At 35.7% G+C, this 14645-nt stretch overlaps 1 protein-coding gene across 1 annotated transcript in view; it reads left to right on the forward strand.

The window, feature by feature from the left end:
- Positions 1 to 3213: 3213 nt before the first annotated feature.
- The window catches only part of CCDC39 (coiled-coil domain 39 molecular ruler complex subunit), a gene marked incomplete at both ends in the record, with an annotated part of 46537 nt that continues 35105 nt past the window's right edge, over positions 3214 to 14645 (forward strand). Inside the window, 6 exons of the mRNA XM_079705550.1 lie at positions 3214 to 3303; positions 9436 to 9555; positions 11212 to 11358; positions 12506 to 12664; positions 13427 to 13519; positions 13615 to 13743. Coding sequence (XP_079561676.1) covers positions 3214 to 3303; positions 9436 to 9555; positions 11212 to 11358; positions 12506 to 12664; positions 13427 to 13519; positions 13615 to 13743 — 738 coding nt within the window. The remainder of the gene's footprint in view (positions 3304 to 9435; positions 9556 to 11211; positions 11359 to 12505; positions 12665 to 13426; positions 13520 to 13614; positions 13744 to 14645) is intronic.

A 14645-nucleotide genomic window follows, 5' to 3' on the forward strand; every position in this document is an offset into this window, starting at 1 on the left:
AAAATATTTGATACTTCATAAGAATACTGTCATATTTTGTAGGTATGCAAAGACATTTTGAAAGATAATTTAGTGGTATCTATCAAAATAAAATTGCTTATACCTGTTTTCCATTAATTTTACTTCTAAGAAAATGTCATGCAGAAATACTTACAAAGGTGTTCAAGATTATATCTTATTCACCAAATATAACACTAACTGAAAGATGCATTCCAGTTTTGGAGATATTAAAATGTGAAAATAAGTATAGTCTAGAATTGATGAAATACAGTATTACAAAGGTGTTCATTATAGCATTGTTTATAAAGTTAAAATTGATTGATGATACTGAATTTTAAGCTGCCATTAAAAGACCAAAGATCTAATATACTGACACAGAAACATAGCCACTATTGTTAAGTGAAAAAATGAATTTGCAAAAGAATATTTATGGTTTTATTTCTATAGGAAAAATTAATATATGTATATACTTATAGCTTCATTTTAAAAAATGCTGGTAGGATAAACACCAAAATGGGGCAAATTTTTGAGAATGAGATTGGCATGGAGCTGAGGATATCTTTTCCTTTTACTTCATACCTATATGTATTTTTCTTTCTTATAAAACAAAGATCACGTTATTTTTGCAAAACCCAAAATCTCTTCATATTTTAGCCTTAACAACCTGATCTGGATGAAGTTATCTATTTGGGAATGAGATAGTAAAAGGGTAACATCTACCTTAGCATTTGGGGATTAAATTGATTATTTCATGGTTAGTGACAAGGCTTGTAAAACTTTGGGCTTTATTTCTAAATCTGAATGAATAATGATAGGGTTAGAATCTGGAAGCTGTAGAATTATAAAAGTGGGAAATGGATGATAGGAATACTGTGGTGATGAGGGAGAGAAGCAGGGATATTGTTTAAAGGCAGAAAGGTAGAATTTAGAGGATGCATGGACATTTTGTCCAAAATTCAACATTGTATAATCATTACCCTGAAATTCAGGAAATAGAAGCCTTGAGATATGGGAAATGGGATTCTTTGCAGGGATTTGGCTGCCAAAGTTCTTATGTCCTTGGGGCCTAGAGAAGTACCCAGCAAAGACAGCTGCAGTCATACATTTGGCAGCTACAGCTGACACTAAGAGAGGTGGATCAACAGATTGGCACAGGTGAAGGCAGCTGCCTCAGTATTCACATTTTAAAATAATCATTAAAAAAGGGACATTGCCATAACAATTTTTAAATATAAATAACTATATGTCATCTTAATATATGCTGGATATTAACAATTTCATTAGTAGTGTTGAATAAACTATTATAAAATAAAAGATGATCTCTATTAAGGTTATTTAAGCTGTAAAAGTCCATTATTCCATATAGGTCAACATTCCCTCTACAAGCTGTCTTTCTCTTGACCACCTTGGAAATTTAGGCATTGTAGAACTGGAGAATAAAATGCCTTGCTAACTCTAGCCTTTGAAGACACTATTTCTAAGTCCATAATGCTAAATATATGGAAAACCATGTAAGCACAAAGAGACAAAGCTACAAAAGAAGATTTCAAAAGTATAGCGACAAAGCAAGGGTAAAAAAAGACATTTTCAAGACATTTGAGGAAATATGAATATGAAAAGATACTGGTCATGAAGAGTTACTTTGATACTGTTAATTTTGTCAGATGTGATAATGATATTGTGTTTATGTTATAAAACATTAAACGTTAAACATTAGTGATGCATGCTCCAGTAGTTATGGTGACATGTTATGTTTGTGATTTACTTTAAAATGCTTCAGCAAAAGATATAGATGAAACTAATATGGCAAAAAAAAAAAAGAATGTTAAGTCAAGGTGATGAGTATATAGGGGTTCATTATACCCTGCTCTCTATTCTTACATATATTTAAACTTTTTATAATAAAAAGGTTAACAACGAACAGGTAAAATAAAATTCAAAAGGGCAAAAAAAGCTACATATAGTTGACTATTGGATAAGCAAAATTAATTGATCCTCATGATGCAGTGAGTATTCCAGCCAAGAACACCTCTCATTGCAGACAGCATAGTTTGAGACCTGTTTCCTAGTTTAGGTCCTGCTTACTTTACCCGCTTCACCTCAGGGAGCTTCAGTTCATATATCTAGGAAATGAAAGGATTAGGTTAGTTCACTGTTTTGTGCTTTCCAGTTCTGAGAAGCGGGTACATAAAACACGGGTCATAAACTCAAACTCCTACCGGGGCCAAGCAGTTAATTCAAATGAGTGAATTAGTAAAGTGCTTGCCAGTCTAAAGCGGTTAGACTTTTTCGAGTTTAGGAAGAAATATAGGTGTTTGTGTGGAATTAAAGATGTGTAAATGCTAACAAATGAAAATGTAAAGAAAATAAGGACTTCCCTGGCGGTCCAGTGGTTGAGACACTGCGCTTCCATTGCAGGGGGCACGGGTTTGATCCCTGGTGGGGGAACTAAGATCCCACATGCTGCCTGGACAAAAAAAAAAAAAAAAAAAAAAGGAAATAAAGGTGTGGGAACTCTGCGCTGCAGGTTTGCCATCTCGGGGCAGTTCACGACTGCGGTCAACTAGGACTCTGCAACCGGGCGGAAGAACATTGGGTGGGAGACCAGAAGTTAAAACAGACGAAGATCAAAACATCCAGCAATGATTCTAGGGAGTGAATTGTGCTCAAAATACCTGTCCACTTCAGCCTACAAGATTTCATCTACTAATGAAACTCAACAAACGCCACTTGAAAGGAAAGCTAGGTTTAGTCTTTTCGTTAGCGCTCATCTTCCGCCCGCGATCGCAGCTGCGTAGCGCAATGCAGGTCCGGTGCCCTGTGGTCCCCCGGAGACTGCAGGCGCCACCGATTTTATACCTCCCGGGAGCGCCGAAGGGGCTAACCGGAGCCGCACATTGAAGGACTGTTGTGCCGGTACCTGGCAATCCCAAGGAACCTCTGGAGGAGTAAGTTGATTCGCTTCTCTGGGTGCCCAAGAAGAAAAAGTTGCACTGGATCCTGGGAAGGAGTTCTCAACCGGAAGATTTGCCGGGGGACCTGAGCGCTTCCTGTTTGGTAACTAAGGGCGCGAAACGGTTGTTAGAGCTCCAGTAGCAACTACCCCGGAGCTTTGCGAGTTCCTGGGGTTGCCTCAGGTGCCGCTCACGGGCGATACGAGAAGGTGGATCTTACCTCTGCACCTTTTCTGAGGCCCCCTATCTGTTTGTCATCATGAGTAGTGAATTCCTGGCGGAGCTGAATTGGGAGGAAGGGTTCGCCATCCCGGTGGCGAACGAGGAGAACAAGATACTGGAAGATCTGGTAAGGATCAGGTGAAGAAGGCGGGGGAAGAAGGGGTCTGTTGGGGGACGTTTTCTAGTTGGCAGAAATACCCCAACACTTTTATTTCTCTCCGTTCTTTCCCTAATCCCATCTCTTCTCGGTCTACCTCTCTCCGGCAGCATCTCCTTCCTCCCTCACCTGCTAGTCCTTTTCGGTACTTGCTAAAGCATTAAAATCAATCAATCAATCAAACTGAAACTATAATTGATATTCACAACTATAAAGCTTGAATCTTTACTCCCTCCTCCTCTTCCACTCCTTGCACTCATTTCTAGCCCCCTGAGCAGTAGAGGGAAGGCTGGTTCTCGCGCCCGCTTTTTCCTTCCTCAGAATTAAGAGCAGTTTGCAAAGGGACTTCTGAGGTTTGCGTAGCAACAGTTATTTGCGGATGTTTGTAAACAAAACATGTTATGGTTGACATTTCTTTTTGAGTTACTGCCTATGATGTTTAAAGTGACTCGAAGAAATGTTTTCAAGAGGGATGTTCTAGTAAGTATGTATAATGTGCAATTTACAGCTTTTCAAAGTGAGGATTAAGTTGTCACAGAAATATATAAAATATTTTTGTAAGGAGTACTTTACACCAGCTTGCAACCAATGCATGGTCGTTGTTAAAAATAAAATTGCAACCAGCTCAGGAAACTTTGAAAACCAGTTAGCAGTCAGTCTAAAGTTCCATCACATGGCAATGTGTCGTGCGGAAGAGGGTCCAAGAAGACCGATGATGTTTACCCTATTTTAGAGAATGGAAGAGAAGGTCTTCTCTCCTCTGAGAAATGAAAATGAAAATCCTCCACTTTGTTTTTCGAAAATATGTTTTTCAAACTCTTCTGACTTATTTACTTATATCTAATGTAGATGGCTTCAGATTTTGGTTTTTGTTTTAAGTGAAGGACAGCATTAGGAAATATAAGAGATCTAGCACTGAGTACTGAGGACTAATAATAAGTATCCAGTCTTGGGTTCTGATCCTGCGTACCAGCACTGAGTCCACTTCTTCTTCTGTAAGCTGGAGATAAGTAAAATAATTATCTCACAGGGTTGTTATACAGCTCTAAGGACTTTAATATAGGTTAAGTTCCATTCAAACGTTAGTTTTTGGTATTATTGCCATAATATTTGTCTCACAGGACTTTATATACATATTACTTGTATTAGCTATTTAAAAAAAATATCAAAGAGCAATAAAAAGAATAATGAGGGCCATAATCACTTCACCTGAATAAACTCCAATATTAAAAAAGCAACTCTTGAAAGTTTAAGATATTCAAACAGAAGAGAAGGGTATAAAATAAAAAATTCAAGGTATTCCCTCCCCAAAGTACTCACTATTGACCGTAGAAGTGGCTATCATGGCTTTAAACAAATATCCCAGACATCATGGTCTACAGGTATACACACAGAAAAGACAGGAGTATTATAAAACTGGGATCCTATTACATGTGCTGCTTTTAACATAGAAATTTAAATTTAATTTTACTTGTGTTTAAAAGGAGAAAATGATGGAATTGTTGAATTTCAGTGAGCATTACTTGGTTATAAGAGATAGTGGTTGCTGAAAGATTTCTTTAACATTAAGAAAAGCTAAATGGTTAAATTAATTGTTTTAAAAAAACTTCTTTGCTTCATTTGTAGACAGTATGGGTTGACTCCCTGATCTTTCATTTCTCATCTTTGAAATGAAGAAATTAGCTCTCTTACCCTTCCTGCCACCTTCTTTTCCCCGTTAAAAATAGTGGTTTTATTATTTTTATAGTATCAAGGTTTATTTTATTTTCATTCTATTCAGTGTCCTTAATTTACTCCAAGTGTTTAGTCTTAGTTTTATATTTGAAATGATTTAATGGTTGTTCATGAAGCCACTTTTACTAAGTTTACCTTTTTTTGAATTTTTCACTTTGATTCATCTTTTGACTGGTTGGGTACTATCCATGTGTGGGTTTCAAGAAGGACCCACAGTACTGTGCTTTCAATTCCTCACATCCCTTGCTGCCAGTCTGGTTCCTTGCATTGCCGATTTTACATTTATATTCCTTAAATCGTAGTATCAGATCTTCAAGATACTTTCTCTCTCCCCCTACTCCTTCCTCCTGGAGTCCTGTGTTTCCCAGTATGGACTATTTTCCCACAGGCCTATTTCCCAGATGTTAACTTGAGAATTCCCTTTCCTTTACTGGGTTGATGCTCTATTTCCTACATCACATAGCTTCTTTTTTCTCAGATTATTATTCCCTTATTTTATTTATTTATTTATTTATTATTTTTTTTTGCGGTACGCGGGCCTCTCACTGTTGTGGCCTCTCCCGTTGCGGAGCACAGGCTCCGGACGCGCAGGCCCAGCGGCCATGGCTCACGGGCCCAGCCGCTCCGCGGCATGTGGGATCCTCCCGGACCGGGTCACAAACCCGCGTCCCCTGCATCGGCAGGCGGACTCTCAACCACTGCGCCACCAGGGAAGCCCCTATTCCCTTATTTTAATGAAATACTTTCTTGTGTCTCCCTAAGAAGGGTCTATGGGAGGTAAACACTGTGACTATCTTCACATATGATGGTAATTTGGCTGGGTAGAAGATCCTAGAATAAAAATAATTTTTCCACAGAATCTGGAAAGTATTGCCCTATTATCTTTCAGCAGTGTTGTTGGTGAGTAATATGATATTAAAATGATTTTCATTTCTTTGTAGCTTACTTTTTTAATCTCTGGAAGCTTTTAGGGTTTTATTTCATCTTTACATAGAAATTTTAATTTTGTCAACTATATCAATCATATTTTTAATTTTCAGGTTATTTGCTTATTGCTTTTTTGTATCACATGGTCTTGTTTTAGGAGTACATTATCATTTACAATCTCTCTGAGTGTGTGTGTCTGTGTGTGTGTGTTTAGTTCTTGTCTTTTGTGTCCTGAATTATCTGTTTTCTTTGGGATCTTTTTGTTTGTTTATCTTGATGTCCCTCACATTATGTAAGTTTTCATTATATATCTGGTGGTCCTTGCATGTCCTTTTATATTGAAGAAAGAGGCAATAAAATGTTATTTGGGAACTCTATGGGGAAGGAATTATCAAGTTGTGGAGAGTTAATCATTATGCTTTCATTTAAAAAGCAGATGCTTTTACTCTGGGTTCATTATGCAATGATAAAAATCATAATGAAGAAAATAATCTTGATGAAGAAAATAAAAGTGATAAAGCACCAAACAACACAACAGCTAAATATGTAAAAGTAAAAGCTATTATAAATGCAAGTAGGCCTTGACAAAAATATGTAGTGAGATACTTCAATATTTACTTCCTCAGAATTAGACAACTCTAATAGACAAAAATAAAGATATAAAAAATATGACTAATACAACAAAAATAAGAACATAGAGAACACATATCCCTTAAGTAGAATATGTTCATAAAGCATTTACAAAGGTAGATTATGTACTAGACCAGAACAAAAACCTAAAAATGAGTGATCAACCTTAAATACAGTAGGCTAAGTGAAATAAGCTGGACACAAAAGGACATACTGTATGGTTCCACTTATACGAGATAACCTAGAGTAGTCAAATTTGTAGAAACACAAAGGAGAATGGTGATTTCCAGGGGCTGGGGTAAGGGGAATGGGGAGTTGGTATTTAATGGGTACAGAGTTTCAGTTTGGGAAGATAAAAGATTTCTGGAAATGGATGGTGGTGATGGTTGTACAACATGTGGATGTACGTAATGCCACTGTACTTAACGTACACTGAGAAAGGATTAAAATGGTAAATTTTATGTTTTATATATTTTATAACAATTTAAAAATGAGTGATGGAAAATTTATACGTCACATTTTCTGATCATAAGCCAATAGAATTTATAATAAACAATTTAAAAAATTATCCGCCATTGTTAGGAACTGAATACTTGCGTGCCTTCCCCCCCCACCCCTGCCCCATTCATATGTTGAAGTCCTAACCCCCCTGCCCCACCCCCGTGTGATGGTATTTAGAGGTGGGGCCTTTGGGAGGTAATTAGGCTTACATGAGGTCATGATGACGGGGAAGGGGGAGCATGGGATTACTGTCCTTATGAGAAGAAGAAGAGAGACCAGGGCTCTTTCTGTCATATGAGGTCTTTGCGAAGGCAGCCATCTGCAAGTCAGGAAGAGAAGTTTCACTGGAACGGAATTATCTGGCATCTTGATTTTGGACCCCCTAGCCTCCAGAACTGTGAGAAATAAATTTCCATGTTTTAGCCACCTAGTCTATGATATTTTGTTATGGCAGCCTGAGCTGACTAAGAGACCCATCTTAAATATTGATACTTAGGTGAGTTTCTCAGAAATATATTTCTGGATAGCTTTATATCAAAGAGAAATTGAAAGGAAAAAATCACCTTTTAGAAAACAATAAAAGGGAACTGCTTCATATCCACACCCACGGGAAACGGCAAAAATCTTAGAGAAAACTTATAGCCTTAACTGCCTTTATTTTAGATCAGTGTCTTAGCTTGGGTTACTACACCAGAGTAACATAGACTGAGTGACTTAAAAAGCAGACATTTATTTCTCACAATTATGAAGGCTAGAAGTCAGGATCAGGGTGCCATCATAGCTGAGTACCTATGAGAGCCCTCTTTCTGGCTTGTAGATGGCTGCCTTCTGGCTCTGTTCTCACATGGCTAAGAGAGAGAGTGAGCTCTGGTCTCTCTTCCTCTTCTTATAAGGACACTAATCCCATTATGAGGGTCTTACCCTCATGTCATAGTTTAAACCTACTTACCTCCCAAGGGCTCCACCTCCAGATAATATCACATTGGGGATTAGGGTTTCAATATATGAATTTGGGGGTGACAAATATTTAGGTCATAAAAATTAATAAGACAAAAAGTAAAGAAACTAAGAACTCCTCTTAATAAGTTTTAAAAAAGAACAATAAAGTAAAAAAAAAGAATAAAAACTGAAATTAATGAAATAAAAATACATATTTATTATTGCAGTTGACCTTGAACAGTGTGAAGGTTAGGGGGTGCTACCTGCCCTCCCCGCCCCCCCCCCCCCGGCAGTGGAAAATTTGAGTACTGCTATCTCTGTCTCAAAAACAGGGAATTGATAAATGACTCACCCAAGGGCAGGAAGCTGAAACAGTTTGGATAGAATCAGGAATCAAACCTTAGTTCTTTTGATTCCCCATATTGTGATCTCTAAGCAAACACAAACTTTTCCCCACACTTAGTTAAAGATCTGTAAAATGAAAATATAGGTACTATATTTATTGAAAAAAAAATCCCCATATAAGTGAAACCACAGTTCAAACCCAGGTTGTTCAAGGGTCAACTGTACTTAGTAAGTTTAATAAAATATAGGACATAACAAATGAGTAAATTAGTATTTATTTTTTTTCTTCCTTCATTAAAAATTCAAATATTTCTTCTGCATTTTAGTGGATGGTGTTGTGTACCTCCTGGGTTGTAGCCCCAACATGGGGAACCACAGCTCCAAACACTAAGGAAGCATATTTTTTGTTGTTGAGCTTTTATACTGCTTCGAGGGGTGACATACTCTAGTGGTCCTGAGAATCTGTGTTATAATTTCCTAAAGGTTTGTTTGTTTGCTTGCATTTACAATGTTTTGTTTCTACTCAGGGTTCTTATTCAAAAGGCACACAAAATTTATTAAGAAACAGGTTTTAAGCATGTGAGAGTTAGTTGTTCTGTTCTGTTAAGCTTAGCCTAAGTCTGTTGGTTTTGAATAGGAGTTCAGGGAGGAGCTATTATGCTGCATGTACAGCTACTTTTCAAATTTATGTTTCATGCTGTGTGTTTTTGTTACATCTTGTTGCTATGCTCTGTCTACTTTAGCTGTCTTGTGGTTTACAGAATAGAATCTTATTAAAGTGCATTTTAGCAGTGGACCTGCTAACGCTGTAAATCTGAGAGAGATTCCTATTCTCTTTTAATATGGTGCTAATTTTCCCACAGAGCTATTTTATAATATTTAAAAGATTAGTAGATATTAGAAGTTTAAATGGATATTGCAAGAAGTGAAGTAAATGAGGATTTAATTTTCTTTTGATTTTAGATCCTTTTAATATGGTAAAAACTTACTAGGACTTTGGTTAATCATAGAATTTATTATTTACAGTTGTCAAAGCTGCGGGATGAAAGGTCAAGCTTTCAAGATCAGCTACGTGACTATGAAGATCGAATTAATGCTATGACTTCTCACTTCAAAAATGTTAAGCAAGAGTTCTTATTTACCCAGGTACAATAATGTTGAAATTCACATTGATTATATCATGTGTAGTCATGGAACATTTCACATTGCATTTACATCTATGATTTGATTTTAGAGATATTATAGGAAACTTTCGCATAACTCAATAATTATAAACATAACCTTGAACCTGAAAGTAGGTAGAAAAAAGACTTTCAGGAACTCTACTGCCACCAAATTCAAGGAATAATTAGTTCATTTGAAAAGAGAAATCATCATTCAAACAGTCTGATATAATATTAGTCAGCTGATTTTATGAGAAGGATACAGTGATGGCAGTGAGAAACTATGGCGTTAAGTGGAAGCAGACCTAATAAAACACATAATAGAGTTTCTGTCTACTTTTAAATTTTTCAGCACAACACCCTGGAGCCATTTTGAGTGGAGGCAAATAGTCCACACACTTCAGTAGCCCTTAGGACACGACGGTATTTTAGCATAGTTTAAGAATTGAATTTTATAATGATGATTCTGAGGTAATAGAAAAGTAAAATTATATTCAGGAAACTAAGGTAACTGGGAACAGTACAATGCATTTTAGAAATATTAACACAAATAATAAAAAAACAGAGTGATTAATTAAGTAAACATCTGTTTTATGGACAATCTATTCATGTGTAGAATCTCTTTCCCTGATGATGCCCAGGAAATCAGAAAGCTCTGTAAATCAGCATTGGAGAGTTTACTAACTTCCATCTGAAACTATTTTTTAAAAAATGCATCAACTTTCCTTTGAAGAAGTATGTACTTCATAAAAATGAAAAAAGTCATGTTTTAAATACCAATTTATACTTAATATAGGTAAGTAACTGTTTTATGGGTTTTTACAAGTCTTATTAGAAAGTTATAAATTTAATGAACTTTCAAAAACAATCTCAAGATTTTTGTATCCTGATGTGATTTAGTAACTAATAAGCAGTTTGGAACAACATCTTTTCTTCAAGTTGTTAAACCACTGAGTTGGGGAATTGAGAAATGGAGATTTTCTGTAGGTGTATTTCATTATAGCCAAACCTCAATTAAGTAGGACAATAGAGACAAAAGACAGTAAACTTCCTTCAACACTAACAGCCTTAATAATGTAAAAATAATACAAATGGTGATAACTTTGAAGCCCTACAAGATCAGTAGTCAACAAATATGATTTTATTAAGTAAAACTTAACACAAAGGCATCATTGTATATTAATATACTCTAGGACATATTTATAACCATCACTGTTTACATAATAACTTTAAAATTATCTCTGTTAAATAGAATATATGATCAATTCTTATAAACATACCATTTTCTAAGTATTTTTAGTTTCATTTTTTATTTTTAAATAAATGAATTATATCTTTTAAAGTCTCAGTATATAAATTTTGGTTTTCAGCAGTTTCCCTAGACCAACATAATAACTGAAAACTGCTGACAACATTTTTTCCTAGCATATTCCATGAACTGACTTCTTACAACTAGTAAGCAATACTGACTACACTGAATCACAAAGTCTAATGTGGTGTAGGTTTCAGAGAAGTGGAATTAATAGTACTTGATCTAAGCATTTTGTGGGAACTTTGTTATTTTCTGTCTAGTGGATTATTATGAATATTTTATAATATTAAAATTTAAAAAGTTTCTGTCTTGTATATTATTCTGTAGTCTCTTTGCAAAGCCAGGGAGCATGAGATTGAAAGTGAAGAACATTTTAAGATGATTGCTGAAAGAGAACTGGGCCGAGTGAAGGATGAAATGCAACGACTGGAAAATGAGATAACTTCAATACGGGAAAAGAAAAGTGATAAGGAAGTATGTGTTGAAATGTTACTTAAAATTGTGTGCTATTGTTCCTTCTTCCCTCACCAAATAAACTTTTTTTTTTCCCATACGGCAAAGGCATTCTTTAGTTTCCTGACATTCACTTACATTGTTTTTTGGACAATGAAACTCACGTGGAGCTGTAATTTGAATCAACAGTGACAGAATGTTACATTTATTTTCTCAATATTCATTTACCAAAATAGTCATTGAGCCTTACTATGTGCAAACTACCATGCCAGCTGCCTGTTATATACCACACTAGGCATAATTTATAAGTGCTCCATTTTTAACAGCTACATTTAAAAAAGCCACTTGTAATTTTGAATTTCATTGTTCAGTTAAAATTTTTACTTTTCATATTATCAGCTGGTGATTCTAATATTAAACTACTGTAACCTATTTTTTTCTTTCTTAGTTTTTAGTTACAGGGCTGGGAGCTCTTTCCAAATTCAATTCTTATCTTTACATATGTATATACTTATGGAAATGTATATATCTGTATCTCTATATGTATACATGTATGTATACATATGCATACATATATTAATTTGTATGTGTTTGCATATTGATCTGTTTTCTTCTTGTAAACCTAGATTTGTTAAATGAATACATTGACAGAAATATTTTTATCTGCTTAACTACTGTATTTATTTTAAATAGACATGCTTCCAAAATTTCTATATAAGAAGTCTTTTAGAGGCAGCAATCTGATTGGAAATGGGGCTGAAGGGGACTTGTCTTGGGCTTGAGTTAGCATATCAAGTACATTATTTTTATTAAGGTTGTGTATCAGCTTGGGGTAGTTTTGGTGGAGTGACTAATGAGATTGCTCTAGGGGAGCTACCCTGAAGCCTTTTTTTTTTTTTTTTTTGGCGGTACGCAGGCCTCTCACTGCTGTGGCCCCTCCCGCCGCGGAGCACAGGCTCCGGACGCGCAGGCCCAGCGGCCATGGCTCACGGGCCCAGCCGCTCCGCGGCACGCGGGATCCTCCCAGACTGGGGCACAAACCCACGTCCCCTGCATCGGCAGGCGGACCCCCAACCACTGCGCCACCAGGGAAGCCCATGTTTTATTTTAATTTGTACAGTAAATAATGTTTTGTAATTTCCCCATGCCCCCTCTCTTTGGAAATTAGAATTACATATTTAAAACTACTCAAAAACTGGATGGTTTGAAATGTCAGATGAACTGGGACCAGCAAGCACTGGAGGCATGGCTGGAAGAATCGGCTCATAAAGATAGTGATGCCCTCACTCTTCAGAAGTATGCACGACAGGATGATAATAAAATTAGGGTAAGATATTATAAATTGTAGTGTTAGATTTTCTCTGAATCTGTAATATATCAACCATTTAATCTAAATTGTACTTATAATTTTAAAGTAGTTCTTAAACGTTTTGGGTCTAATAAAGCCAATTATCCTGTCTCTAGAAAAATGACTATACTCAAATATCCACAAAATTTTGCTGCAAGTTTTACAGATCCTCTGAAGCCCTTTGTCCATTTAGGGATCTCTGGACTCCCGGTTAAGAATCCTGATTGACAAGGTTTCTCAAAAGCATTTCAGAAAAGAAAGTTTTGTACTAGAACTATGTATAAGTATTTTAACTTCTATTAGTTTGAATGTTACAGATAGTTTTTGCTGATTTGAGACTATAGTGCTATTGATTATTTAATATATTATAACCGTTACTTAAAAATCTACTTGTAATTAAATCTGGTAATATTTTAGTATCATGAAACATGCTATTTTCTAATAGATTAATACCACATGCATTAGTTAAAATAATTTTAGGTGGCAAATTATTGTTTAATCTTTTTTCTAACTTACTTTAAAAAGTATTAAAAGTCTTTTTAGAAACAGTTGGGTTATCATTGCAGCACTATGGGTCTAGAAGATAAAGAATATATGTATTATTTTGTAGTTATTTTAGATGTCAAATAAATATGTATAATATAATATGTATATGTATAATACTTAATGTGAGATATGCTAACAGCTTTTATGTTAATAAAATGATAATTATGAATATTTTTGCATGTAATTACATCATAGGCACTGACCCTGCAATTAGAAAGACTGACTGTGGAATGTAATCAGAGAAGAAAGGTACTTGACAATGAACTCGCAGAGACTCTAAGTGCACAGGTTGGTTTAGTAAAGATTTTTATTTCTTAGTTGTCAAAGTGATGTTTAAAAAGCACTTAAATTCACAGAAATACTATTTGGTCTTCATTTGACAGTTAGAATTGGATAAAGCAGCCCAAGATTTTCGTAAGATTCATAATGAAAGGCAAGAACTCATTCAACAGTGGGAGAACACAATAGAACAGATGCAGAAGAGAGATAGAGACATCGATAACTGTGCCTTGGTAAAGTAGTTGTTTGGTCCTTGCAAGTTCAGCTGTATTTATCTCTTTTGTATTTAACTCATTCATTTCAAATGTAAATCACACTGTTATTTGAAAGTCACTTTTGTAGCAGGATTCAATAGTTTTGGTAAATGTTTTTCAAAGCTGACCCTGTATCCATTTAGAAATGAGATTTTATGAAGATTATTTACTTATGGATATAATGCCGAAGACTGGATCCTGACATCTCTGAAATGTGGGACAAGAGAAGATCAACAGATAATGTTATTGCAGTAAAACAAATGCCCTGACTTATACATGGTTGTCCAAGGTGCCTTGGATTTAACATGTGTGCTATTTGTCTGCTAATCAAAGGTGTAGGGAAAGGAGCCTCATGGATAGCCAAGAAAGAAGGACTGCAATAAATTTTCCCTTTTGAAACTGAGGTACCCATGATGGGGTGAAAGCTCAGAAAGGGAGGAACACCACACTGATTAAACACAGACCTAGTGTTATCTTTTGCTACTTTCAGAGGTAATTTAGGAGAACTTCTTTGGGAAATCATTAAGGGGTAAAATAGTGGTGAGTGAAAATAGGAAGATGATGGAAAGTTGGGAAGGAGAAGGAATTGAGGAGGAAAGAAGGCAGATGAGAAAATGGGCGAACTTCCATTCTGAATATACTCCATGGAAAGGCATTGGCAAGCAGCTCAGGTCACTGGGAGTTTGGAACTCTGATATCTGGATGTGGTTTACTTGTTAAATGTATAACTTACATGTAAAATGTGATTTCTTTATTTTAAACTTCTGTAAGTAATCAACATTTTGTCAATAAAATGGCCTACACCTCCCTAAGGAGGGACTTGGGAGACCCAATCTTAACTATGAGTTCCTCTTATTTCTTAATGCTGATGTTGGTTTCTC

This window comes from Hyperoodon ampullatus (assembly GCF_949752795.1).
Source record: "Hyperoodon ampullatus genome assembly, chromosome: 5".
Classification (NCBI taxonomy): Eukaryota; Metazoa; Chordata; class Mammalia; order Artiodactyla; family Ziphiidae; genus Hyperoodon; species Hyperoodon ampullatus.